This window comes from Morchella sextelata (assembly GCF_020137385.1).
Source record: "Morchella sextelata strain SCLS chromosome Unknown scls_1, whole genome shotgun sequence".
NCBI classification, from domain to species: Eukaryota; Fungi; Ascomycota; class Pezizomycetes; order Pezizales; family Morchellaceae; genus Morchella; species Morchella sextelata.
The window spans coordinates 361122-388795 of record NW_025408616.1 but is presented as its reverse complement, the minus strand read 5'-3'; the positions used below and the strand labels follow the sequence as shown (position 1 = coordinate 388795).

At 49.1% G+C, this 27674-nt stretch overlaps 9 protein-coding genes across 9 annotated transcripts; 7 read left to right on the top strand and 2 right to left on the bottom strand.

The window, feature by feature from the left end:
* Positions 1 to 971: 971 nt before the first annotated feature.
* Positions 972 to 2054, top strand: H6S33_000097 (uncharacterized protein; the record flags this gene model as incomplete). Its single annotated transcript, XM_044832405.1, has 1 exon — positions 972 to 2054. The coding sequence occupies one exon, from the start codon at positions 972 to 974 to the stop codon at positions 2052 to 2054; it is 1083 nt and encodes a 360-aa protein (XP_044699656.1).
* A 7232-nt stretch (positions 2055 to 9286) lies between these two features.
* On the top strand, positions 9287 to 11016 carry H6S33_000096 (uncharacterized protein; the record flags this gene model as incomplete). The annotated part of the gene is made up of 8 exons (XM_044832394.1): positions 9287 to 9396; positions 9473 to 9575; positions 9678 to 9915; positions 9987 to 10016; positions 10085 to 10291; positions 10357 to 10503; positions 10575 to 10756; positions 10864 to 11016. The coding sequence occupies 8 exons, from the start codon at positions 9287 to 9289 to the stop codon at positions 11014 to 11016; spliced, it is 1170 nt and encodes a 389-aa protein (XP_044699655.1).
* A 416-nt stretch (positions 11017 to 11432) lies between these two features.
* Positions 11433 to 12575, bottom strand: H6S33_000095 (uncharacterized protein; the record flags this gene model as incomplete). Its single annotated transcript, XM_044832383.1, has 3 exons — positions 11433 to 11632; positions 11724 to 12190; positions 12259 to 12575. 3 exons carry the CDS (start codon positions 12573 to 12575, stop codon positions 11433 to 11435), a joined length of 984 nt encoding a protein of 327 aa, XP_044699654.1.
* A 402-nt stretch (positions 12576 to 12977) lies between these two features.
* On the bottom strand, positions 12978 to 13993 carry H6S33_000094 (uncharacterized protein; the record flags this gene model as incomplete). Its single annotated transcript, XM_044832372.1, has 5 exons — positions 12978 to 13190; positions 13271 to 13313; positions 13405 to 13479; positions 13559 to 13593; positions 13685 to 13993. 5 exons carry the CDS (start codon positions 13991 to 13993, stop codon positions 12978 to 12980), a joined length of 675 nt encoding a protein of 224 aa, XP_044699653.1.
* A 650-nt stretch (positions 13994 to 14643) lies between these two features.
* H6S33_000093 (uncharacterized protein) lies at positions 14644 to 15632 on the top strand (the record flags this gene model as incomplete). Its single annotated transcript, XM_044832361.1, has 3 exons — positions 14644 to 14899; positions 15005 to 15078; positions 15213 to 15632. The coding sequence occupies 3 exons, from the start codon at positions 14644 to 14646 to the stop codon at positions 15630 to 15632; spliced, it is 750 nt and encodes a 249-aa protein (XP_044699652.1).
* Positions 15633 to 17024: 1392 nt separating this feature from the next.
* Positions 17025 to 19587, top strand: H6S33_000092 (uncharacterized protein; the record flags this gene model as incomplete). Its single annotated transcript, XM_044832350.1, has 4 exons — positions 17025 to 17312; positions 17372 to 17587; positions 17641 to 18115; positions 18179 to 19587. The coding sequence occupies 4 exons, from the start codon at positions 17025 to 17027 to the stop codon at positions 19585 to 19587; spliced, it is 2388 nt and encodes a 795-aa protein (XP_044699651.1).
* Positions 19588 to 21729: 2142 nt separating this feature from the next.
* On the top strand, positions 21730 to 22804 carry H6S33_000091 (uncharacterized protein; the record flags this gene model as incomplete). Its single annotated transcript, XM_044832339.1, has 4 exons — positions 21730 to 21750; positions 21836 to 21898; positions 22035 to 22193; positions 22403 to 22804. The coding sequence occupies 4 exons, from the start codon at positions 21730 to 21732 to the stop codon at positions 22802 to 22804; spliced, it is 645 nt and encodes a 214-aa protein (XP_044699650.1).
* Positions 22805 to 24076: 1272 nt separating this feature from the next.
* Positions 24077 to 25009, top strand: H6S33_000090 (uncharacterized protein; the record flags this gene model as incomplete). The annotated part of the gene is made up of 2 exons (XM_044832328.1): positions 24077 to 24723; positions 24787 to 25009. 2 exons carry the CDS (start codon positions 24077 to 24079, stop codon positions 25007 to 25009), a joined length of 870 nt encoding a protein of 289 aa, XP_044699649.1.
* A 712-nt stretch (positions 25010 to 25721) lies between these two features.
* Positions 25722 to 25955, top strand: H6S33_000089 (uncharacterized protein; the record flags this gene model as incomplete). Its single annotated transcript, XM_044832316.1, has 1 exon — positions 25722 to 25955. The coding sequence occupies one exon, from the start codon at positions 25722 to 25724 to the stop codon at positions 25953 to 25955; it is 234 nt and encodes a 77-aa protein (XP_044699648.1).
* Between the last annotated feature and the right edge of the window lie 1719 nt (positions 25956 to 27674).

Genomic DNA, 27674 nt, shown 5'->3' with positions numbered 1-27674 from the left:
TATGTGCAGACAGACAGACAGACATCATCGTTTGCACGGTAACTACCAGCGATTTGCATGTGAACGCCTGGGGTTGAAGAAGAAGAAGGAAGCCGGTTGGGTTGGGCGCGGTCACATGCTAGCTGCGAGACATGCCTGCCTGAGTCAGCACCCGGGCGAGAGCCGCATGATGTCATCGGGGGGACGCTGTGGAGAGAAAGAGAGAGAGAGAGAGTGATCTTGTGTCTGCTCCGCGACGATGGCAGAGACTGTCGAGTAAGGGAGTATAAAATACCCTACAGGCAGGTACAAACAGGCACCTGGCTGCCAGGCACAGAAGAACGTAAGGGGTCGCTGTCTGTCTGTCTGTCTGTCTGTCTGTCTGCTGTCTCGGGTACTTGCGCACTGCTCTGCTCTAGCCAAATCCCACCGCAGGCCAAGCGGCAGAAAGGGGGAGTACGCATGCGCAGTGAGTGCCCGATGCAGACTAGTCAGGCGGTACTCGTGTGCTGTGGCCCGCTGTCAATGATAGAAGGGTAGGTAGGTAAATGTGTAGGTACATAACAGAATCACAGAATCTACTAATCGGCACCGGAAAAGCCACAGCTGTACACTACCAGTGCAGATATGAGTACGTACATGTATTTATGTGAAGCGAATGGCATATCTACACAAATACGTGATTGGGCTGTTTCCAGTCTCCATGGTCACTTCGCGATGATATTTACTGCGGAGAAGTGGACAGAGCTTATCGACTGGCGAGCTGGCTACCACGGACAACACACGTAGACGCATTCCACAGAGAGACCTCTCCTGTTCGTGATTGATCAAAGGCTTCCTACAAATACATCTGTCTAGAGAACAACCTTTTGATGAGTTATATACATATATACATGCCTAGCCCAATCGTTAGCGATGCCGAGCAATAACTGCACATGCACTTGCGCCATCCCCCTCACCTCACCTTCCCCCCAAACCCGTCCCCCCACCCCATGCTCCGCCTCCTCCGCCGCCTGCCCACAACTCGCGCCCAAGCCCACCGCCTCTACCAGCGTCTCCGCCAGCTCCTCATCTACCACACCCGCCACCTCCGCTATCTCCTCCCCTTCCCCTCCCCCTCCCGCTCCCGCTCCAAGCTGCTCACCCGCCGAATGGCCCCCGTGCTCCCCCCCGCGCGCCTCGACGCCCGCCCAGACCCCCGCATAATCCTCTACCACCAGACGCACTACATCGACGGCAAGACCTACGTCTCGCTCCTCCCGCTGCTCAAGACCCCCACCCGCCGCATAACACACCTCATCCTCGCCGCCGTGCACCTCAACGCCCTCCCCGGCGAGATCACGCTCAACGACCACCCCTTCTCGCACCCGTCCTTCGACCCCCTCTGGGACGAGGTCATAATCCTCAAGGACGAGGGCATCAAGGTCATGTTCATGCTCGGCGGCGCCGCCCAGGGCACGTTCGCGCGCCTCGACACCCCCGACGCCGCCACATTCGAGGCATACTACGCCCCGCTGAAGGAGCTGATCGAGATCTATGCGCCCCACGGCATCGACCTCGACGTCGAGGAGCCCATGTCGCTGACGGGCATCGTGCGCCTGATCGACCGCCTCAAGGCCGATTTCGGCGCGGACTTCATCATCACGCTGGCGCCGGTCGCCGCCGCGCTGCAGGGCGGCGGGAACATCAGCGGCTTCTCGTATGAGGCGCTGGAGGCGGCGCGCGGGGCCAGCGTGAGCTGGTATAATACGCAGTTCTACTGCGGGTGGGGGTCGCTGGAGGATACGCGCGGGTATGAGGCGGTGGTGAGGAGGGGCTGGCCGCCCGAGAAGGTGGTGGCGGGGATTGTGACGAATGGGTGCAATGGCGCGGGGTGGGTGGGCATGGAGACGCTGCAGACCGTGCTGATGGAGCTGGTGGAGTTGTTTCCGGGCTTTGGGGGCGTGATGGGGTGGGAGTATTTTAATAGCTTGCCGGGGGGTGTGGGGAAGCCGTGGGAGTGGGCGGAGAACGTGGGGATGGCGGTGGAGTGCGGGGTGGCGCTGGCAGATGCGCTGGCAGAGGCGGCGAGATAGATAGATATATAGGGGGATAAATGGCTGTAGACCTGTGTGTGGAATCGTAGGTATAGACGGCTGCATCGTGAGCTCGAGTGCTGTTTTAGAAAGCAGGCCCAACTTAACCAATCAACCATGATCAATCAATCATAAAGTAGACCCAATTAGTTGACTTACCGAACAATTAATGAATTAAAAAAAAAATTTTGTTGACTTACTGAAACCAGTCCGAGTGATAGTCTATGAGCCATCTAAATTGGAATCCAGCGCCCTCCCAAGTACCGCGTTGTAGCAAAGATGAATCCCACCTGGGACCCGGAGTAACGTCCCAGAAGCAATTGTTCCGGCGTATATACTGTAGGAGTATTTTCGGCAGAAGTATCTTTGATGATGATTCTACTAGAAGACTCGGAGGAAATCTCCTTACATGCTCTACCAGCTTTCCCTTAGCGCCATGCTGATACCACGTCGTCTTCGCCACGACACTCTTAAACAGCTCTATTATACACATCACTGTAAGTATATATAAGACTCGATACATGTACTAGCAAGGGCGCAAAGAATTTGGGTTATGTGTAGTTCACACAAGGTGGATTGCCACCTTCACTCTCACCTTCACTCTCACATCTATCGTTTCGATAGTAGTCATCGATTACATGGTCACTTAATTGGGCCCATGGACTGATACAGATGATTATAACACATTTACAAGTTAAGTACATGTAGTTATCGCAGCAGATAAATTTAGTCTAACTGTGTACACATATGTGACGAACGTTGATTGACGAGTGATAATACATGATCAAGCCATAGTCCAAACGTACCCAGCAGAGCTTCTTCTTCTCCCTTCCCCAAGACATAGCAAACCTTGAAAATGAAAGATACAGCCGAGCCTTGCCATGGAGATGGTATACCGTCTATGGCCTGTAATAAACGAATCGACGTGGTGACCAGCTGGTCCCAACTCTACTTTTCGGTAGCATGTTTTGATATTATAGTGCCCCATTCCACCCGTGGGATATCCGTTCTCTGGATATTAGGATATATCTCAATATCCTGATAACTATAACTAGCAAGATCCGACTATAAGACTACAAAGGTAGCTAGTAGTCATTGGTAGAGAATATCGGACAAGTGCCTCCGGAAGTCGATCGACTGCAGTGCAGCCCTATCTCTGGTTGAACCCACGTCCCCGGCATTGAGACTCGACGGCTTATTCTTCTTTTCTAAAAGACCCGTCCGTGGCTCAAGCCTTAATCTTAGATATCCTAACACACGGGTAACGTTGTAGGTACGAGCTTAAAGTTATCTAGATCAGCTTGGGTTGTGACTGTGTGCTTGGAGTCAACCAAGGTGTTAGCTGTGCGTGGCCGGGGAGAGGGTGTAGGATATTAACTTATAGCTAGTCTCACTCCCAGCAGCCTTGTAGATAGAGGAGGCCTCGTTTGCAGATGTTCTTATTGCAGAATGGTGCTTTGGTGTAGGATATCGATAACTGATAATTCTCTATCGACTCTAAACTACAGTAGGGATCGACTCTTTATAACTTTGGGAAAGTAACAGTGCCGGTACTACCCAGTTTATTCTACAAACAACAACTCTTTGTCCTGCGCGCTCCCATTGTCTTCTTTTCCTCCCGAATCATCCACTATCAACCACCTTATGGGACGGTCTCCTACATTTGGTTTGGAGTGGCCTTGCAGAGGTGTGATCATGAGGAAAGCCGCAAGGAAAGTTATGAGCACAAAGTTGTAATTTGTGCCCTTACCTATCCGATTTTCTTTTAGCATTCCTAACCTTATTAGCTATACTTTAATTAATTCTCTACCACCATATGGATAAATAAGTATTTGCCCTACCTGCTGATCTGTAGATGGGAGTTGGATAATATAGACCAACCAATTTGAAGCTTTCGTCATGACGGAGCTCGAGGGTCTTACTATCATGAGTAAGGTAAACTTCCCTGTGCTTAGTCTCATAATGATGCGGCGTTCGAATTCTGTCCTTTGAGGCCAATTGCAAAGCTGGCCTGCATGTAGCAGTGCACTAGTTAATACCATCGTGGCACATACGTACGATAAAAGGTTTATCAACCATTGTGCGTTCTGGCCATTCCTCACGGGGTGAAGACACGTATGTTTAGAGTTGATATATATGCAAACACAATCTGCGACTTCTCTTCTTCCTCTATATCTTCCTTCTTAAATATAGAACACTAGCATGATTGTGGCTTAAATAAATAACGGCACTATTCCTGCTCGGGAATTAACGGTCTAGTGGGTAACCAGACTAGTCCAAAGAAACTCTACTCTTGCTGTGACCGAGCTCGACGGCCTCCCCACTTCATCACTTCATCCAGGTCAATCATGCCAATTAGCCCACGTTGTCTGAGGATTCCAATATAATTTGATCACCCTGCACACAAATGGTGTGATCCGATCGAGGCTCTGCTTGCAAGGGGCACATACGCCCGGGGTCGGTATCCACCAAGGTACTCGCCCACTCAGACCAACGACTGTATAAAAAGTAATGCTCACCACGTCTGCGTATGCGGGGTAGAACTAGAATCGACGTATAAAACACCATGGGCTAGCTGCTGAATTTTGTCGAACGGCCCACTTGACCGGTCGACTTATTAATTCTACCTCGGGATGGGCAATGGATGTACAGCGGTATAATATATATATATATCCCAGAGGCCCTACCTACCTACTCGATATCTTTGATGAGTCTGGTACCTGGAGCAGTCGTTTTCAAAATCGCCGTTACTGAAAGCCTTTGGGGCTGCTTCCTTTATCGCTGCTTCCTTTATCGCTGCTTCCTTTATCGCTGCTTCCTTTATCGGGGTTAAGAATCTCGTGGTTCTCAGTTCAGCTACATGCGTACTTACTTGGTGAATTGTTTACAGGTAAATATGTTTACCCTTTATTTGATTAGAAATATAGAATGTTATCGATATCAACATATACTGATCATTGCAATAGGGACAGTACTTTCTAGGTTCTAGTTCAGATGAGCATACTCTGTCAGTGGATGGATGTATGTGTGCCACCAACACAGCATTAGCATTTACTGCAGCTCTCTGGGGACAATTACCCCTACACTACATACCCAGTAGTATCACAGAAAGAAGCACTCGCTACTGTGCGCTAGCTAGCTAATAGGCAGCTTTTTCGTCGTCTTAGAGTATGCTTCTTTCGTCAGAACTAAGCATTACTAGTATACACGCCCTATCTTAGTCTCTGACCAGACCATTTTCTTCAAGGGCTGGCTCTCCGTTGTTCTCTTGCAAGTGGGGAAGACGGTGGGTTTTTATTTTTGGCTCAACGGTCCAATGTGTCTAGTAACGGTTGACCGAACAAGACAACATCTCGCGAGAATGAATACACGAATGAACAGGAAAATAAATCATACAATGTTTCCGAGAGACATCAAAGGAGCGATAAAAAATATTGCGAATCAAAAAGGAATAGCATAATTCAACTCCTAACAAAGAAACAAAAAAGCCTCCCCAATTCAGCCTGCCTGAATATCTTAAACCCGATATGAAGACCGAACGCTAAGCTAGCATACCGACCCTCAATCTCTCGCTCAATCTATCCATCCTCAGGACTGGTGCACCCGAAACAATATCAATACCTCACTTCTCCTCCGATGTTTGTCCGACTATCTCTCGTTGTCGTCTTTGGAAGGGATGGAATGTATGGATTCGTCCGGGTATCACTGCGGTGATTTACTTGAGCTATGAAATGGTCAGCTTTGGTATTCATTGAGAAGCCTTGCAAGAAACTTACAGGGCATCCATCACAAGTGCAGCTCTCGCCGCATCCGCAGGCACCAGTTGAAGCGCATCCACAGCCAGACATTGTGTTTATGGGTTTGAAGGTTTGTGGGTTAAAGTTGGAAAATAGTTTTGTATGGAATGGTGGGTAGTAAGTGTTTGTCGTTGCTGGTGAAGGAAAGTTCAAGGGAAATTGGGTCCTATTTATGGCCTCTTACCCCCCCCCGACTAGCTCAAATGGTGGTGTCTTTGTCCACCTCACTCACACTACCCTTGAGCATTTTGTGCGGGGTCGTTGGTAGATAGGAAGCGATACGGACTCTGGGCTTCGTCACAAGCACTCCACATTTTCCTTGCCACACTCAGATCTACATTAGTATCCCAACTAATTATTTTTCATCTACCCCATCTGGACTATCGAAATTTCCCGTTCGGGGATGCGTCGATTGTGCTTCTTTTACGTTCTGGATCTGCCCGCTCTACAACAAACCCCGCCTCCTCCTCGATACGGAGTAGGTACATGTACCACAGAGGCTTATCGCTTCCTCGCCTCCCTGCACATGTGAGATTTTCAGAGACCGCTGAGCTACTTGTGCCCTTTCTTCACGACTCATCAGGGGGCTGGACTTTGTGTTTCGTGTCAAAGGCTGCGAGTTTTTCGCGTTGAATAGCGCGCCAAGATCTACCCCCTGCCAAATGGAAAATCTTTAGCCTAGCTTGAGCTAGTGCGATTATATCGAAGCTTGATGATTACACTGAAAAGTTGACCAGCTGACGGCCAGTGTCGGTTCCACCCCGTGTGCGAGTGCTCGATCCCAGGTAATTCTACAAAGGATATTCGATTCTCAAGGGCTTCCTATCTGGAGTATCACTTGTGTCATTTTATATCCCGAGCCTCTGTCATATATAGGTTATCTTTGATACGACTGAATGCTGCGTAACCAATGGTCTGGTACCTATCTAGAGTACGATCTTCGGGGGATACTCTGTGCGCAAGTGCCACTGATGTCGATGTGGATAAGGATGGGTATCAGTGGCCAAATCCTAGCGGGACCGGATGCCTACACTCGACGTACCCGTATGTAAATACAATGGCCCCAGCACATCAGATGGGTTGAGTGATGATATCTAGAAAGTGCCGGAGTCCTAATACATCATCATCATCATCACCACCACCATCATGATTCCAATGAACCTGTGGTCCTGATTTGTTGAGTATCACGGCTTGGAATCGTCTAGTCAACACCGTGTACAACTGAGTTCTAATTCGATCTCGTAACTGATGTGAGATATAGGTACATACATGTATTTAATAATCAATATTAGGGTCGGCGGTTAAGAGTAATAAGTGGTCTGTCTGGACGTTAACCACCAGGAGGACCGTCCAATATTAACTATCATTATGTCGGGGTTTAATGGCCGAGAGTCTTGACAAGACGCATACAGTCGCAACTCGATATGCCGGAACTCAATGCACCGAATCCCTTGTTGTCTCGTACGAGATCCTCTGAGAATATTATTTTTCTACTGCAAAATCAATTTGCTATCCCGGATTTTTTGCTATTCCGTACGAAATCCTTAGAACCCTGGCAACCCGGCATATCGAGTTGCGACTGTAGCTGCTCCTGAAATATTAAATACGTCTGCTTCTGCTATGAAGATTCCGCGGTTGGGTTTGAATGGTCCGGTAGTACACGAAGCAACCCTTTGGGAAATATTTGTTGCGAGTTTAATCTATCTATTGGGCATCTTCTTACATATTGATATATAACTTAAAGACCCATCGGGAACCCGTCCAATCGATAGACATAATTTTCATCAGGACTACAATTACTTGGCTACATGTACCCAAAGACGCGAATACGAAAGTACTCACAGCAAATTTCCTTGTTCCAATTACTTTTTGGAGAGTTCGGCTATGGCAGCGAATCACTCATGACTTGTCTGATTCGTAGATAATCTCCGAAGTCCTTACACCCCGGTAGACAATTACATAAAAAGGACTGCAGATTGAGAAGGCGGCTAAAGGTGCCGTCAACCTGTGAGAAGAGAAGTTGGTGGCGTTACAATTGGGTCGCTCAGTTCATTGTTTTTCAACTTTGTGATGTGTCACATCACGTGGTGACAGCAGCTTGGCAAGGATTGTATCTTGGAGAGGCCGTCGATTATCCGGTAGATAGGTACCAGACCGGGCCCTTGGATCTACACACATGTACGTATACCTGGTACCTACTGTAAAATGTTCTTCTCCAAAGTACATACCGTACATATCCATGATGGCAGTTTCGATATATGAGGCTTCTCGGTATCAAATGTATAGCTAGCATGAGGCATGCGTTTAGGTACGCATGTTGATACTCATGCTCTATCTACATATATTTTTGTTGAATACTGGCCCGTACTACCCTGTTATGCTGGCCGAGGCGGTTCCTGAATGGGCCAACTGCATACATGTATGGAATGATGAGATCCAGATGTAAGGGCCAATCCATATAGGACATGATTTTCCAATGGTAGGTTCCGACATATGACTTCATACCCCCAGAGTTGGGGTGCGCACGTGGGATGTATTCTGAGCTGAATCAACCCCTCGAGATATCCGTAGGTACACATTGAGAACTCAACTTACTGTTTTATGACAAGGCTGACTTACACATTGTTCATCGTGACTTCCGTTGAGTGGGGTATTTGTTTCTCTGTGTAACAATTGATGACCGATCTAGGAGATTTGATTAGTATTTAGGGCAGGTGGTAAATTTCAATGTTCACGTGGAGGATTTTTCTTCTTTCCCCTTTTCTTTTCCTATGGATGCCTGGACTTTGATGTTTAAGATTCTATCAGCTCGGCCCCGTGGACTGCACATGTGGTGTGGTATTAATATTTAGACAGGCGTGTATGTATGTGGAGAGAGTACTTGCACGAAAGGTTCTTTGCGAACAGGAGGTAAGTACAGTTCTTTAGTCCTTCCGCACTTCTAAGTACTGCACTTGTACCAGCAAGCCCCAAAGCCCCAAGCCAGAGTCCCGCCCCGTCTCTGCGCACCCTTGGCAATTCGCGAAACGAGTGATCAACCATGATTACACAGCTTGTTTTTTTTCTTTTTCTTTTTTTTGTTTAATTCCACACCTTGTTGTGTTTCATGCATAGATATTAACTTGCTTACGTTTACCGGGGGCATATAGTGTAGATATCACCGAGCAGGTGTGAACAAGGCTGCTCCTCGGCACCCTCGGCCGATGCCTTGAAAGTCCCACCGCCGATCCCCGAGTGATTCCCCATGAACCCGTAGCTAGTGCAATGCAGGCAGTTGCGGTTGCCTGCCAAGCCAGCCAATATTCCCGGCCGCGGGTAGATATCTATCACAGCTCCACGTATCTATCAAGCATCTATTTTGCAACTCTACTTAACCGAAGATAGCCCGGTGCTGGGGAAAACAGGAACAGCGATATCGATACTACCACTACCAAAATGTCGAATCTCGAGGTGCTCTCAATTGCAGAGCTGGAGGCTGCTGCAATGGAGAAGATGGACAAGATGACCCGCGAGTACTATAACTCGGGCTCAGATCGCGAGATAACGTTAGTAGCTCTTCCAGCAGACTGAAATATCTAGGGTGGCTGCCGATATATGCAAGTAGCTAACAAATAGCTACAGTCTCCGCGACAACCTCGCCGCCTTCGACCGCTACAGGCTGCGTCCCCGCGTGCTCAAGGACGTCAGCCGAATCGATACCTCCACGCAACTATGGGGCAAGAAAGTGCGTATATATATATAAAAAAAAAAAACCGCCTCCACTAGTTCTTCGGCTCCAATACCTACACACAATTAAAAATTATTGCGTACTTATGAATATATATAGATTTCATTTCCGCTCTGCATTGCGCCCGCCGCAATGGCAAAGCTCGCCCACCCATCCGGCGAAGTCGGCATCTCGCGGGCCGCCGCAAACGCCGGCGTTGCGGTGGGCTTGAGTAGCTTCTCGACCTCGTCGATGGAGGACGTAGTGGCACAGGGCGCGGGCGCCGTCGACTATGCGATACAGTTGTATGTGTTCCAGAACCGGAAGACGAGCGAGGCGCTGGTGCGGAGGGCGGAACGTGCGTTTCCTTCTTTCCTTCTTTAATTTTCCCCGCCTGTGTAGAAATATGGAGAGCTGATTTTTGGTTAGGTGCTGGATTCAAGGCGGTGTTCCTTACCGGTATGTATAAATCACTCTTTGTGGCCGGTGCCGGGTGATATTCATGCAGTGCCGGGCATAACATATAGTCGACACGCCATACCTCGGCCGCCGCATCAACGAGGTCCGGAACCGCTTTAAGCTGCCGCCGCACCTGCAGCTGCTGAACTTCGAGAACCCGGGCGACGTGGCTGTCTATTCCGAGACTGAGACGAAGGCGCACGACGGGGATAAAGGCAAGCCGCCGGCAGCGGGGGCAGGAGTGGATTCTATCGTCCCCCAGGGCAACGTCACCGGTAAATACCTCCCACCCGCCCCCATAAGAAGACTGGTAAAGTGATAGTCCCTAACCTACGTGTAGATGCATCCCTCAACTGGGAAACCGACATCCAATGGCTCCGCAGCATCACCAAGCTCGAAATCTGGGTCAAAGGTATCCTGACAGCCGAAGACACGCTACTCGCGGTCCAGCACGGCGTCGACGGAATCATAATCTCGAACCATGGAGGTGAGTAACTTTAATTCTAGCTAGCTAGCTAGGTATATTTAGTATGGTGCCTAACATGTAACTGCGACCAGGCCGACAACTCGATGGCGTCACATCCACTCTCGACGCACTGCCCGAGTGCGTTGCCGCCGCCGCGGGTAGGATCCCCGTCCATATCGACGGCGGCATCAGGAGGGGCACGGATATCTTCAAGGCACTAGCACTGGGGGCGGATTGCTGCTGGATTGGAAGGATCCCGTTGTGGGGGTTGGCGGTATGTTTTCTGTCTCTCTCCGTTTTTTTCTCTCTTTTTTTTTTTTTTTTTTTTTTACCTTATCTGTTGGGCGCGGAGAGACTAACATGGGTGGTGGTGTGATGTAGTATGATGGACAAGCCGGGGTGGAGCTGGCGCTCAAGTTGCTGTATGAGGAGTTTAGGCTGTGCATGGGCCTGGCCGGGTGTAAGAGCGTGAAGGAGATATCGAGGGACCATTTGATTAGGGTTAAGACGGATGGGACTTTGGCGAGGCTTTGAAGGGTGGGATAGAGACTTGGTTTTTATATACATATAGACTTTATTTTTGAAGCATCTTGCGTGGGGATAGGTACATGTAGTAGAGGAGTAGAATATCAGAGCTAGAAATAGAACCGGAGCTGGATTCGGTAGGATTATGATTGACACCCAAGCCAAGGTTTTGGGCCACGTTCATGCACAATCACTCGGTGCCCAGAAACACACACCCCATTCAGGCCTAGTACCTGAGTGTCCATCTCCACAACATAAATAGTAGGGGCAATGATAGTTTCTACAGCAAGTTTATCTATACCTACCGCCCACAAAATATCAAACATCGAAACGTAAAGTGATAAAAAAAAAAAAGGCCAATTTTTATTTACAGTCCCGGGGTCACCACAGTCAACAACTTCTAAAACTATTGCTGCTGCTGCTACTTACTTCCTATCACGCGCCTCAAAGGGGTACTTGAACTCCACCACCTTCTCGAACGGCCTCTCCCTACCAATCATCCTCTCCTTATCCCACGGCCTCACCCTCGTCTCATAGACCTTCACGTTCGGGAGCTCTGGCAGGGGCGTCTCGGCGATGATCTCAAAGAGCTTCTTCGGCTTCGGCTTTGTCTCAAGATGCTCAACTACCACACCCCCATCATCATCACATTAGCCCCACTCCCCACTCCACAAAACCACCCCCAGCACAAAACGAAAGGGAAACAAGCAACATACGCAACTCCGCCACCGTCTTCACCGCGCTCACATCCGCATCCAGCACCCTCACCCCCGTAAGCTGCGCCACCCTCTTCACCAGCGCAAACCGCACCTCCTCCTTCACTCTCAGCGCCGCCCACCCCCTCCTCTCCAGCCCCTCCGCCACCCACTCCTCTGGCTGCTGCTGCTGCTGCTGCTCCGCGGGATACACCTCCTCCTCGCTGTACGCCCTGATCTCGCCGTCCTGTCCCTGGGCAGAGAGGATGCCCTGCTCGACCTCCGGCGAGCGGAAGTCGAACACGGCGTCGCCGCGGGCGGACACCTGGATGCGGACGCTGGGGGTCAGCTGCTCGGGGCCCGTGTAGGGCGTGCTGAAGGCGGACGCGGGGAGGCCGTTGAGGAGGGGGGTGTGCACTTCCACGACGGCGCGGTGGACGGCGCGCACGAGTGCAGAGGGGGAGGTGAATTTTGTGTTTGTGATGAAGCTGCGGTAATAGTCCACATGAGCACACAGGGGGAAGCAATTGCAATTGGGGGGGTAGGGGAGACATACACAGGCACATCCCACTCCTCCAGCGCCGGGTCCAACCCGACGACAGCGAGACCACGGGCATCGAGCGCTTCGACGTAGCCGGGGATGTCGGAGGGCTTCTGGACGGCTGGGGTAGCGGGGGCAGCGAGCTGCTCGTCGGCCTCTTGGGGCTGGGGCGCCGCGCCAGGCCGCCAGAGTTTGTTGCGGAGGCGCTCGGTGAAGGAGAGTTTTGGCGGGGGAGGGGGGGCGGCGCCCTTGGTGGCGTAGAAGCGTGTTGCGGGCACGGCGCGGGCGCCGCGGAGGGCTGCTGCTAGCCGTGGTGCTGCTGCGCGGTACATGTTCTGTGTGGATGGGGGGGTGGGTGTGGTGGTGGTGGTGGTGGTGGTGGTGGTGGTGGTGGTGGTTTGGGCGGAGGGAGTGTGGTGGTTGGGTTGGTGGGGTGGTTTGGCTGGTTGCTGGTTGCTGGTTGCTGGGGAGGAAGTTTTTTGAGGCTCTTGATGCCTGTTGCGGTTTAGGTCCGATGGGGAACATGGGACTGCGGCAGGCAGGGGCAAAGGAAGGGAGGAAAGAAGGAAAGGGACGGTTTTTTTTTGCAACAACTGCAAGACCCAGGATTGCCATTTCTATATTACAGAGTGCAGAATTCCATCTTCTCCCCCCAGATATCATTTCCGTACATTTTCCCTCCTACACTGTGCGCCAATTGCTCCAATCCCTTTAGCCCATCACGTGTATGTAGGTTACTCGCCTTCGCAGAGGTCCTCCAGCAGCTCCACAACGCGCTTCCTCAGCGCCTGCAGCTCCGCGTCCTCCTTCTCCGGCAGGCTCGCGCGGCAGAAGAACGGGATGCCCATCGCGGCAAACTCGGAGGTCATGTGCTTGACCATCTCCTCGCTGCGGGTATACACCTTCTGGTCGAACACCCGGAGCTCTTCCTTCTCGCTCTCGGGGGTCTGTATATATGCAGAGGTATTAGTTAATTAGCTGGACGGGGTGAGAATTCGTGATTTGATGTGTGTGTGAGGATGCTTACGGGGAGATTGCTGGTGGTGGTGGGCATTGTACCGAGTTTTTTCCTGGCCGCGGTGTCAGTGCTGTCTGCTGGCTGGTACTTTAAACTGCAAAACTCTGGGATGGGAGGGAGGGAGGGAGGGAGGGAGGGCTTACAGTAGTTCGGCGATCTTCTTGTTACTCTCTACTCTGGCCTCATGTTTCCTGACGAGTTCCTCTCGCGCGACCCACCTGTCCAGCCCCGTAAGTCTGTCAGCCAAAACATACATACAATCCCCTCCCCAACTCTCCAGGTGTAAAACCCACTCACCACTGCTTCTCATGGTCGTGCTGGTGCTTCTTCATCTACAAACACCCCCCCACCCCTCCTCATAAGCCATTGCGTTCACTCGCGCGCCCCTCGTAACACCTCCAAATACTCGTAGAACATACGCACCTTCTTGACCTGCGCCATGATCTCCTCGTTCCTGTAGATGGTGTTCATGACATACTTGAGCGCCGCCGGCCAGTCCGTGATATTCTTCGGGTCCACCACTGTCACTGTCGCCGGCGTCACTGGTATAGGCGCTGGGGGCTGCTGGTAAAGCGAGCCATGGAGCCGCGGGTCTACTGCTGGCGGGAATTGGGGCCTGGAGTGAGGCGCTGGTGGTGCTGGTGGTGCTGGTGGTGCTGGTGGGGGGAGGTGAGTAGTGCTGGTCTGGGCGAGGATGCTGAGGAGACGGGTTACGTCGGCGTTCACGTTCATGGTATGTGTGGGACGGGGGAGGGAAGGGGGCGAGGGAGGGGGGTATTGGCTACTGGGGGACAGGGGGATGGGGGGAATGGGGGGATTCAGGTGTGAAGGCTTAAGGAGCGTGCAAGAGTGGCTTAACAGTGGAGGTGAACTGGGAGAGAGTACTGGATTGTAATTGTGGTGAGAGAGGTAGAACTACACTGTCACTGCAGTTACCTGCCTGGCACTGCTGGAGTACTGCTTCTGCTTGCTATCCACCGCTCATCCTGGGTGTCTCTCTGGCTGTCTGCGCATTAAGAAAGGAGTGAATGCCAAACAACTTCACCATCCTCGCCCTTGCCCTCGCCCTCGCCCTCGCCCTCGCCCTCGCCCTCGCCCTCGCCTATCGCTTATCGCTTGCACCCGACGCCCCGAACAACCAAGCACGCTAGCCCGCACCCGCCACTAGCGTCACGCAGAGGTCACGTCAGATTTCCAACATCGCCCACTCACCCCACCAAAAAAAGTTATCACCACCGCTCCTCCTCCCCTCCATCCATCGGGACGAAACAAAACAACCTTTCCCCTCAAAAACACCTCCAACTCGATAGATTACAGACTACCACCAAAAATAAATAAATAAAAAGCTCAATTTCAAAAAAAAAAAAAACCCACAACTCGCAATGGCACCCCCGCGCTCCGTGGCAGATGCCACCCGCTTCACCGCGACCGGACCCCACGCCTTCACCCGCGCACCCCCCAGCAGCGGCAGCGCCAGCGGCGGGGAGACGCCCCAGCAGCGCGTGGCCCGCCTCCGCGAGGCCGCTAACAGGGCAAAGATGGACCAGGTCGGCACGTTTGACCGCATCGTGGACCGCGGCCGCATCTGGGCCGACAGGGCTCACAAGGTTGTTGCCATTGGGCTTATTGGAGCTACAGGTGCATTGCTATTTTTTGTCCCCAGTAGAGTGGATGTGGATGGGGGTGTGAATGGGTGGGGGGGAGTGAGTGGGATGAGAAGAAGATGCTAATTGGTGAGGGTAGTGCTTTGCGGTGGTATCACGATCTTTGCGTTTACGGACATGGTGATGTTTGCGAGGAGGAAGAAGCGGGCATATGTACCTCCCCCCCCCTTTCTCCCCCGCCTTCTCTCTAGCTTTCCCCGCCTTCTCTCCCGCTTCCCCCCCCCCCCCACCTTCTCTCCCGCTTCCCCGGAGCAATTCTAACCTTTTCTCAACCCTTCCCCCCCTAGGCCGAAGAGCAACGCCACCTCCAAGAAACGCAAAAAGAGTCCCAAATCCTCGCCGCCGTCGCCTCCGGCACCGACGAGGCCACCGCCCGCCACGAAGTCGACCTCGCCCACGAGGTCCGCAAGGGCAAGCCCGTCACCACACGGCTGAAGGAATGGGCGCTGAGCGGGCTCACGCCGCCCGAGAAGGAGGCCGTCGCCGTGGATGGGCGCGAGATTGCTGCTGCCACGGCGGCGGCGGGGGGGCCGGTTGTGACGGCGGTGGGAACCCCTGTGGGTGCTGCCTCTCAGAGGGTTGGTGGTGGTGGTGTGCCGAGAGATGAGATGCTGGATAGACCGGGTGCTGATGATCTTGTGAAGGGGGGCAAGGCGCAGGGGGGGAGCACGGGCATGTTGAGTAGCATCACGGGGTGGTGGAAATGAGGGAGTGCAATTGCAATTGCATTTGGTGGAATGAAGTGGGCGAGTGAGTGCACCCATCTTTGTGTGTGTGTGTGTGAAAGAGAGAGAGCGGGATGGGGCGAGGGGGGGCGTTCGGTCGTGTACAGGACTTGCTGGGGGGCGGGGAATTATGCATGGAAATAAATTCATGGATGGCTGCTTTTTTTTTTGTATATTTTTTCTCTCTTTCGCTTTTTTGTGGCTCCCTCGCTCAAATTGTATATAAGACTAATTTCTGCCCTGGTTATAAAAGAAGTGGGCCGCTTTTATTTTGCTCCCCGCTTCCCCCCACCCGCTCCCCGCCTCTCCGCAACGAAGGAGAGGTTGACGATTTGGATGACTACAATATAATAGGAATATAGTTTGCAGATCTACGTCTCGTTGATATGATAATAGATGTGATGATCAGGCCGCCTCTTCCCCATAAGTCAAACCAAATACCGTGCATAATGGAAGGTTAGAATCCGTCCTATGTAGTGCAAGATAATGGGGTTTGGGGAACTAACGTCGTGGTTGTCTGGTTTTGGGGTTTGAAAATCGTATTAATAGGCCTAGCTATAGCTAGGAGGTCTAATATAGATATATATGAGGGGCTGTCTTATATGGCAATTGCAAGGGCTATTAGGATATCTACATATCCTAAATACCCGGAGAGAAATTTGTATAGGTACAGTCGTTTCCGGGACAACGGCGAACCTGGTTCGATGGCGAATGGACCAATTGAAGACAACAAAAGACAGTGCACCGACCCTTTACCTCGGCTGACTATCAGCCTGAAAGTCGCCCATTCGTCATCGAGCCGGGTGAGGGACGATTGTATCCTTATAAAGAGAATTATATAAAGGTTAGCTAGGTTTGTTTCGAATGACTTGACGAGAAAAGAGGATACATAGATTGTTAGCTGACCTTTTCTATTAATTAGAGTAACGGATCCGGATGATTAAAGATTGTAATTTCGACCCCCATGTGCCAATCCTGTGCCTGGTATTACCTGCCTCAGCAATTAAGGCATGCATAGCGGTATTAGAGTAGTATAGCACCTACACCAGAGTGTGTTGGTATGTACACAGCTCCGGAGCACGAGAATATTAACTACATGCTGGTGAAATCTGGCGATAGTTGGTTGTGCGGCTACAGAATCAATTCAGCTGAGGCGGCTGATGATTCGAGGCGCATGTATGCAAAGATAACTGGCTGGTCGGTCGCAAGGATACCTACGTGTCATACAAATACGTACACATCACTCAAACCACGCGATATATGATACAGCCTTGTTCGATTTAAGAATCGGATATCCCCTCAAAATCCCCACATGTCTTTAGGCGAAATCAATCAGGCCCCGGGATTGCTGGAGATAGCTATCTACGTATAGATATGCAGGCGACAAAATCGGTGGCCGATATCACGGTTATCAACACTTACAAACTAGATACTTATTTATATTCAACAGACAGGAACGACCTGTACAGTACGACCTTAGGGAGGCACGGTGTAGAGGCTTGGTTGAGGGTGGGGAAGATTGGAGAGGGAGGTTTTGGCAGTGTTTGGCTTGAAAAGAAACGTTCTACAGGAGAGTTGAGGGCTGTGAAGAAGATTTACCTTGAAAAGAGTCGGAATTTCCCCTATGCCCGAGAGCTTAATGCTTTGATAAAAGTATGCAGTGTAAGTAGTTTCTCCTTGCCAGTCTCCAAGTTGCTGGGGGTTTAATAAAAACTCGACAGCATCGGGATTTGTTCGTTAAATTCCTCGGCTGGTACGAGGAAGCTGATTTTGTTTTTCTTATGATGGAATATCATGAGGATGGAGATTTGGGGCAATATCTCAAAGGTTCCCGGTTGAAAGCACGGTCAGAGGTGAAGGAAATTGCCACTCAACTACTAAAAGGGCTGGCAATCTTGCATGAGAATAACATCTGCCACCGTGATCTAAAACCAAAAGTTTGTACTTCATATTAGAATTATCCTTCATGTACATACTAACTCGGTTTTAGAACATTCTTATCGGCCGTCGTTCACCCATCCAAGTCAAGCTTGCCGATTTTGGGTCATCAAAATCCACATTAGATACGAGTCTACGAACTAGGTGTGGTACCTCAGGTTATATGGCTCCAGAACTACATGGGATCGGCTTCCCGTGCCGGAATCGTTACACCAATGCCTTGGATATCTGGTCTCTGGGTTGCGTAATATACGAGATCTTGACCTCAGAACCACCATTTCTGTGGAAGTCAGAGGATACGGATGATAGCGCTAGCTTGTGTACGATACTGGACGCCAATTTCACCATTCCCGCTCCAGAGGTCGACCTTGTAGTCGTTATGCGTTTCTGCGAAGGGAAAGCCGGTTTCCCGGTGGAAGCTCTTGAAGAAGCTGGTGTGGATGATATTGGAATAAACTTCCTGAAAAGCTTATTAGTCGCCAACCCCGCTTCAAGGATTACAGCTTCGCAGGCCTTACTATCGATAAGTACATGGTTTTATGGCATGCGAAGAAGCCTGTACCAAGTGAATATTTCTAATATTCTAAAAGATCAATTCCATGGACTGGGACAAGAATTAAGTTGGTTAGTCATAGGCAAGTTTGTGACGCAGTGCAGAGTGCGTCAAAACGTCGACATGAGTGTGTTAGGTTTAACAAACATCTCGGCCTATACATTACATGAGGCTATCAGATGCGGATATCGGACCATTGTTGATCTACTTTTAAGTGCATACCCAGATGACGTTAACGCCACGGTTTTTCGACAAGAAGCTTTTCTTTCAGCAGCAAAATCAGGATACCTAGCAGTGGTCGTGGTACTCTTGGATTGGGGGGTAAATGTCAATTCCAAAACGAACTATGACGAAACGGCTTTACATCTAGCAGCAATATGTGGACACCCCGAAATAATCACACTACTCTTAGGCAGAGGAGCGGATGCAAATTCCAAAACGAACGATGGCAAAACGGCTTTACATCTAGCAGCAACATTTGGACACCCCGAAATAATCACACTACTCTTAGACAGAGGAGCGGATGTCAATTCCAAAACGAACGATGGGGAAACGGCTTTACATCTAGCAGCAAAATCAGGATACCTCGGAGTGATCGAAAAACTCTTAGACAGAGGAGCGGATGTGAATTCCAAAACGAACAATGGGAAAAAGGCTTTACATCTAGCAGCAACATTTGGACACCCCGAAATAATCACACTACTCTTAGACAGAGGAGCGGATGTCAATTCCAAAACGAACTATGACGAAACGGCTTTACATCTAGCAGCAATAGGTAGACACCCCGAAATAATCACACTACTCTTAGGCAGAGGAGCGGATGTCAATTCCAAAATGAACGATGGGGAAACGGTTTTACATCCAGCAGCAAGATTTGGACACCTCGGAGTGATCGAAAAACTCTTAGACAGAGGAGCGGATGTGAATTCCAAAACGAACAATGGCAAAACGGCTTTACATCTAGCAGCAACATTTGAACACCCCGAAATAATCACACTACTCTTAGACAGAGGAGCGGATGCAAATTCCAAAATGAACGATGGGGAAACGGCTTTACATCAAGCAGCAAGATTTGGACACCCCGAAATTCTCACACTACTCTTAGGCAGAGGAGCGGATGCAAATTCCAAAACGAACGATGGGGAAACGGCTTTACATCTAGCAGCAAAATCAGGATACCTCGGAGTGATCGAAAAACTCTTAGACAGAGGAGCGGATGTGAATTCCAAAACGAACGATGGGGAAACGGCTTTACATCTAGCAGCAACATTTGGACACCCCCAAATTCTCATACTACTCTTAGATGAAGGAGCGGATGCAAATCCCAAAACGAACGATGGGGAAACGGCAGCAGAATTTGGAGATTTTGATATGACCGTTCTACTCTGCGATGATTTGGAATTCGAAGAGGATTCGCCGGTAGCGAAGCGTCGACGGATTGGCTGAGTTGCATCAGTACTAGCGACAGGGCCTCGAAGACGGTCAAAGATTGCCGAGCGATTGGAAGGCCTAGTATAATACCTAACAAGAGCTACATACGGGGGCCGCATTGATTCGACGTTTGAATAGCCAATTTCTACTATCGCAATCTTAGGCCGAATATTCGGGTATTGTAGAACGAGCTGTAACAAACTCTATTACAAACTCGAACAACCGAACAAAATGTTCTACCGTCAATACTGCAGTGGTTTTTTTTTTTTTTTTTTTTTTTTTTTTTTTTTTTTTTTGTTGGGGGGGGGGGGGGGGGGGGGCTGTCAGGCGCACCGTGCATGTGAATCTCCTGATCGCTAAGTTGTAAGTATTTGACCGATTGGTACATTATATCTTAAAATGATTGGCTCTGGGGTTATTTGAAAAGTGCTATTTTGGCGTTTTTTGGTGATTTATGTCACCGTATTGTACATACTTGTACTTTTTCTTCTTTTTTCTTGTGTAAATAAGAGACCTAATTAGCCGGAATTTTCCCTACAGATGACCATCAACTTTTGGCCGGACTGGAGCCCCTCGCTTCAACTCTTGGAGTGATAGGATATTAGGATGGGTGTATATATTCGAATCTCCCAATAAGAGTACCTGCTCTAAGAACAAGCGCTCTATAAGGATACCGTGCGACTTCTCGATCCTTGTTGGGCCTTTTTAAGTGCAAATTAGCCTTTATTATAAAGATACACGCTCTATAAGGGTACCAATTTCCAGCCCCGAGCGCGCACACCCCTATAGGAAGATTCGATATCTGCAACAGATAACCCACGAGTCCTCTAGATACAAGTCCTTGCTAATTACCTTACATCTATCTATGTTGCTCGACATAGAAGTGTAGGTTGGGTTTAATCTTTTTACTTTATCGGAGCACAATGACGTTCTTCCTGATTATATCGAGATTACTGGAAAGATAAAAGTTTGAAGATCGATCATTGACCTGCCAAGCCCTGCTGTTTCTAAACTTCAAAGCTACAGTACATGTATGTATAGACTAGGACAGAAGTTTTGGTAATATACCCTTTTTACAGCCAAAGTAGCCATGTTTAGCTACCCGAAACAACCACCCAACCTCATCAAAAAAATTCCAACTCTTCAAGGGCAGTTGAAATTATCTCACGACGGAGTCCAGAGAATTCTAGAATTTTGAGTCCATTCTTCAGGCGTGTGCAATCTAATTTTTAAAGTCATTATTTGAGTGTTTCTGATTTTGTATGGTGTTCCCATACAAATTTTGTGTTGCAACGGCAACCAAACGTTACCAAAACTTCTGTACCCTGATTGTACATACTCTATGTACATGTCCCTGTTTCAAAGTTATTGTCTATGTATGTGTAATTCGAGGTCTAAGCCTACTAAATGCCTTTTATCACTTTCAAATCTCTAGTCGTTTTTGAATACTTGAAACTACAATTGTACCTAAGTACGCAGTTGAGTTCAACCACTAACAAATACTCGGGATAACATCATAAACCTGCGGACATGTATGTAGGTGATGTCACCCAGTGAGTACTTAGCTAGAGTACTCTCTCCCAAGTTCTCGTTCAGGTATTCTATAGACACCAGTTGACGCTGTGGCAATGCCCAGAAACAGGGATTGTGCAAGCATTTATAGTGTTGAGGTGCAGTATAGGAGATTGTTGAAATAAAACTCGAAGAAAAGGGGGTTCATCATTGGCAAATAAAATGGAGCACTTCAAGTTCATTGAGCTGCTGTTATGTAATCCATGGCCCAGAGAATTGGAATCGCCATCTTGGCAGAGACCAAAATCTTTAAGATCCCGATATTGAATCCCGTTAAAAGAAAGATCTTTCTGGCTATGGGGATCCAGTAATTTGGCCTAAAATAAGACGATCGTTAAATCATAAACCCGCAGGGTCGACGTCGTGAATCCATGTTTCAAGAGAGAGGTTTGAACGCAAAAAAGCGGGTAACCAACCAGCTAGGGCAAACCCTGGCCCCACTCCCGGCAGTCCCGCACACACCCAACACGCAGCTAGCCTAGAGAGTCACCAAAAAAATAATTCACCCAGCAGCGCCAGTCCAAACAACCGCCCAACCCGACGACCGACGATAACTAACATCATTGAGTTCCATCGACAGTAGCAATGGCCATTAAGCACAATCAGGTATACCCCCGCTATTTCGAAAAAATTTACCCCCCCATGCGGGGCCCACCTGGAGGAATCATCGATGCTGATTGAAGGTTTATAGCAAATCCCCAACAACCATTTCCGCAAGGACTGGCAGCGTCGCGTGCGGACCCACTTCGACCAGGTCAGTAAATGATATCTATCGAACCGACCCCCCTCCGAATCATTCATTTCTAGTCATCTCGACGGCTTGCGAGTGCTGAAGAAGGGGAAATCAATGCGCGGGAAGCTGACGGGTTTTTGTTTTGGGGGAAATATAGCCAGGCCGCAAGCTCCGCCGTAGAAATGCTCGTCTCACCAAGATCGCTGCTATGGCTCCCAGGCCCATCGATCTCCTGAGGCCTGTCGTCAGATGCCCAACCATCAAGTACAACCGTCGTGTCCGTGCCGGTAGGGGGTTCACTTTGGAGGAGCTGAAGGTGAGATATTCACTCTGGATATTGGAATTTTGGGGATCTTGGGAGCGATAAAAGAGAGGGGGATCAATTGGGGAAACGGAAATGAAGAGCCCATCGGAGGCTACTTGGATACAAGGAAGAGTGGGTGGGGGATAATGGCCACTAAAGAGAGAGAGCTGGGATATCAAGTTTCGTGACGGAAAAGGGACAGTAGCTGACGTACCCAACAGGAGGCCAAGGTCCCCCGCAAGCTCGCTCTCTCCATCGGTATCCCAGTCGACTACCGCCGCCGCAACACCAGCGTCGAGTCCCTCCAGGCCAACGTTGCCCGCCTCAGCGAGTACAAGTCTAAGCTGATCTTGTGGCCCCGTAACGCCAAGAAGGTTCAGCCTGGTGAGGCCTCTGCTGAGGCCACCGCCGAGGTTAAGCAGCTCGCCCGTGTTGCCTCTATCTTCCCTATCGACAACACCCCCGGCCGTCACGCCGTCGCTGAGCGCGTCATCACCGATGCTGAGAAGTCCCGCAATGCGTTCAGGGAGCTCCGTGTCGCTCGTGCTGACGCCAGGAACCTTGGTAAGAGGGAGAAGAGGGCTAAGGCTAAGGAGGATGAGAACGCGGCCAAGAAGAAATAAACATAAAGTCTTACATGGCCGGGGGGCTGTGGGGATGATGCTGTTATGGAACCAAAATAAAAACAATGTTCTTTTTTTTTCTTCAACCTATGTGCAGCATATTTTGCGAGAAAAAAAAATTGGGGAAAATGGGTGCGTTGTGCATTTTGTAGTATTTCTTTTTTATATTTTCTTTACCTTTTTTTTCTCTTGTTCAAAATTCCAGGGGTCTTTTTTTTGTTGCTCTCTCTTCCTCATTTCTGGGTCCCATTGTGAGATTGGAAAGAACTTGTGGATGGCTTTTCGCAACAGCAGGGCATGTGTGAGAACAATACCTTTAGATTCGAACTATAGTTGCGAATGCACGAGTATTTGATGGGTAAGATATGGATTTTAAATATTAATTCGTAAACAAGGTGACGAAAGTCTCACCCGAAGCTCCAACCTCCGTGAAATCTGAAGCTATAAAGCTTTAAACGTCGAAACACAATCTATCACTCGATCAGCTGCATACATTCTGGTAGCTACGACTGAAGCCCTTTTAAGAACTCTTGATATTTAACACGCCTTATGGATTTTGCTTGTTAGTAGGGGCGTAGCTTCTAGCGTAGCCGGCGTGGTATGATGTATCGGTGAAGGGTTTTAATCACAAAGCATCACTCGACGAACTTGACGAGCAACTCCCTCAGCAGTCTTGGTGACCTAAGTACATGTAACTCTGAGGTGATAATTACACGCAGCTACATGTTTTTTGCAGTTGGGGACTGACATTATTCCTGGGGCGGGTGAGTACGTGGGCATCTGCGCCGCAGCAGTAATCATCCATCTTGATGAGTACTAAATTTACAGTCGTCATCATGCAACCTCCCCCCTTCCCCCAAAGCAAGATTCCTCCAACACGCAACGTTCTTTGACGTGCCAGGAAAACTACGCGTTCTGTGGCTGAGCAGTGCTTTATGTACTACATGTAGTACATGTAGTGACGTTTTCAACCAAGTGCGGTATGGCCATTGCATGTGAAAGGGCCCTGTTCCCAATGTGGCTGGAACATGCCGGAACACCCCGCCAACCCATCCCGCCACAATTACTCGTATGACGTACTACCCCGCCCTTCATAATGAGCTTTTGATATAAAACCATCAAGTCTCGCAGCGTAAATCTACCCCTTTCTTTCGATCATCATCATACATTTGCAATTGAAAATTTACCGATAACAAATCACCTTAAGCTCAGCTTCTTCAACTACGACTCTATACCACTACCATCAACGCCACCACTCTCACAACTGCAATAATGGCTCACGCTCAAACTGTTCACGTTTCCAACATTGCCTCAACGACTCCTGAAAAGGAGATTCGTGACTTTTTCTCCTTCTGTGGCAAAATCACTTCTCTAAGCATCACTCCTACCTCCGCAGACGCGAACTCGACCCAGTCCGCAACTGTAACCTACGAGCGTGAAAGCGCCGCAAAAACCGCCCTCCTCCTCGACGGCACCAAGCTCGGTCCCAACCCTGTAAAAGTCGAGACTACACACTCTCTCGATGAGATTGCGGGTGGGCATGTTGCAAGTGGCGACGCAGACGCACCAAGTTTCGGCACCACCGAGGAGCAGCTAAGGCAAGAAGACAAGCCCCGCACAGCAATCCTGGCAGAGTACCTGAGCCATGGGTACGTAGTTGGTGATACCGCACTTCAGAAGGGTATTGAACTGGACACCAAGCATGGAATCTCGGCTACCTTCACCGGGTACTTAAACAAAGCACTCAGCACAATCGATAACACTACCCATGCATCCACCACAGCTAGGAGCATGGATTCCCAATACCATGTCACCGACCGTGCCCTTGGCGCAAAGAACACCCTTACAACTTATTTTGAGAAGGCTCTCGGTACACCAACAGGGCAGAAGATCCGTTCGTTCTATTCAACTGGTGAAAAGTCATTGCTTGATATCCACAACGAGGCTAGGAGACTTGCAGAGCTGAGGAAGAGCGAGAACAGGCGTTCCGCGGAACTTGGTGCAACCGCTGATGGAAACCCGTTCGTTGGCCCTGAGAAGACTACCTGCGCTTGTGGAGGGAACGAGGGTGTTTGCTCTTGCGAACCCGGGAAGTGCGCTTGCGCGGGCTGTGACATGAAGGGAGTGAAAAAGGATGCTAAGAGTGCACAAGTGCAGTTCAGTGAGGCCGCTATCGATATCGGGAATACCGCGAAGGATTTGTAAGATGGGTCTTTGCAAATTATAATAGCATTTCTCTTTTTTTCTCTTTTTCTATGAGATTTTCTTTGGAGTAGGGTTTCTTTCTTCTTTCTTGCTTTCTGGTTGTTGGGGTGGGTTTGCTTTTCAACTTATGAACCATTTTATATGTTTTTAAGAATTTCAATTTGATGTCAGGGAGCCGAAGCAGTGTTTACAAAATTGTAACTTTTGAGTTCCCAATCATTAGTATTATCGCTGCGATTCGCATTCATGTGTAGATTGTCATAATAGGTAATAGAGCTTAATACCTGTCAGGACAGTAGACCGAATCCTCACGGGCCATAATTCTCATCGCAAGTCAGTTCAATTGTCGTTGAAAGTGCAACAGTTTCACCTGCCGGTATCGCCGTTTTGTTCGCCGGTCTCATCGTTGATCTCACGTCATGTTTCCCCTGCCTGCCTCGTCCCAGTTCTGTGCTGTTTTATGAAAATCTCTAAGCCCTATCGGTGTATCCCGGACCCTGAAAAAGTACCTGTAGTGTCAGGAAACCAGTTGCGTATAGATGACGTCATAGCTACGCACCAGCGACCTGCAACTCAACGGTATATAAAATACCAAAACCACCCATCTCTACCGTTTTTCCAAACCACATAACACAATCCTCCTCCAAAACACACAAACAAAAACTAAATACCCTACTTCAGCCTCCTCCATAAAACCACACTCTAAAACAAAATGTCATCCCGCGAAGGCCGTCAGTCACCTCCCCCCGAGTCGCAGTCTGGAAGACAGTTGAACGATCCCCCAGCCGAAGGAAAGGCGCAGGCCGCCCCGTCGAAAGACTTCTCGAAGAACAAGAGCGAACAAACGAAGGAGCACGGGTTGAGCTCGAACCCAGAGGGGCCATTGGACAAGCAGGCTGAGTTGAAGGCTAGTAAGCCAGGTGAAAGGAGCATGGATGGATTGTAAAGGATGGGAGTCGATGAATGTTTTTCCTTTTTATCTCTTTTTGTAATTTCTTTTTCTTTGTATCGAATTCTGAGTTTATATCATGCTTTGATACGCACTTAGGCGACTTTATCTTCTGTGCAATTCTCATTCAGACCCAAATAAAGCTGTGAAGATTTGCAATTGATATCTTGAATGCGCCAGACCTGTAATTGTCACGATAATAGCTTTCTGCTCAAGGAGTAACATTATTAGGGTGCGTTTGGGAACGGCTTAAACAAAGGTTAACAGGGGTAAAAATCCGTTAAAATTGAAAACGTCATTAGGAGAAAAGTTGATGTTTGGCATCCCACTTTTCAGTGTAGTCTTGATGGTTTTAACGGAGTTTTGAAAAAGTAGCTCTGGGCTGCTTTTCCAAATCACTTGCATTGCACCTAAACCACTAAACGGTATTCGTGTAAATTTCTCAGTTTGCCAAACGGGCCCCCCCTTTTTTTTTTTTTTTGTTTAATTCATTAATTGTATGCAGCCCTTAAGCTATGACAATCCAAACGGACCCTTAAATAGTAACAGTTATACGTTCTTCTGAGGTTAGCGATGGAATGAATATATAAGCACTATCAATTGCTTTGAACACATGAAATTTTACCTAACCTACCTCATGGTGATATTGAATGACCTATTTACACAGCCATCGATAACTATCGGTCTGGATCACCGAGTGATAAGCCATGACTCAAGAAAGCACAAGGTTAACTCATTTTTGATTTTAAGCCCTCAACGCTCAGTAAACGCATAACTTAGAGCCCGTTGCATTCCGGTTATATTACCTTATTATGACAAGAGATATCGTTTAATATGTTATAGTACATTGATTGGCCCTTTCCTAGTATGAACACTTCGACATGGGGAGTGTGGGAAAGTCTGTAGATATGCCACAGTGAAAAGTCTGTAAATTATTAGTGGCATGTGATCCATGTGTTGTTCAACTGCGCACAGCACGAAAGTTCGGTAGCAAGTAGATGTTGCTCAATGGTACGTTTCATCACGAATAAATTTATTAAGCGCATGTAGGTACATACAAACGTGCTTCACCCCTCGGGATTAATTTCATTTATCTTTATCTACGATCCAATGGGGCTAATCCATGTTATGCAATCCAAAAGTATGGCCCGTTTCCAGCCCACGAGCGTGGGAGGGAAAAATCGTAGAAGAAAGACACCCACGCGCGATGAGCATCATTATTTCCCGGAAGTTGAAACTTTAGTGTAGACCAAGAGTAAATAGATACATGTAGTTAATGTACAATACTGTATGTATCCAGTTAGACTACATCGTCCACGTTGGCCGCCCCCCAGGAACGTTGGCACTGGTGGTTCGAACCGGTCCCTGGTCTTTTACTTCTTGGTGTTTTTATTTCATTTTTTTGACAGGCGTTTCGCCGCCTCTGCTCTAAGTACAAGCTTCCACCCCACGAGGTCCGGGGAGGGGGTAGTTCGGCGCGGAGTTATCTTTACCCTGACCCTACCCTGACGCTTGTCATCTTGGCCGCGGTCGGTTTTCCTCTATCTTTCAGTTTTGTAGTGGGTGTTTTGATGAGATCATTCCTTGAGGCATTTGAAAGTAGGAATCCCCGATTCCCCCTCCCCCTCCTCACCCAGCCATCTTCTGAGACACCTTGTTCACACGCTCCAGCCGCCTCCCACCAAACTCTCAAATCAGCCACAACAACAGAAGCAG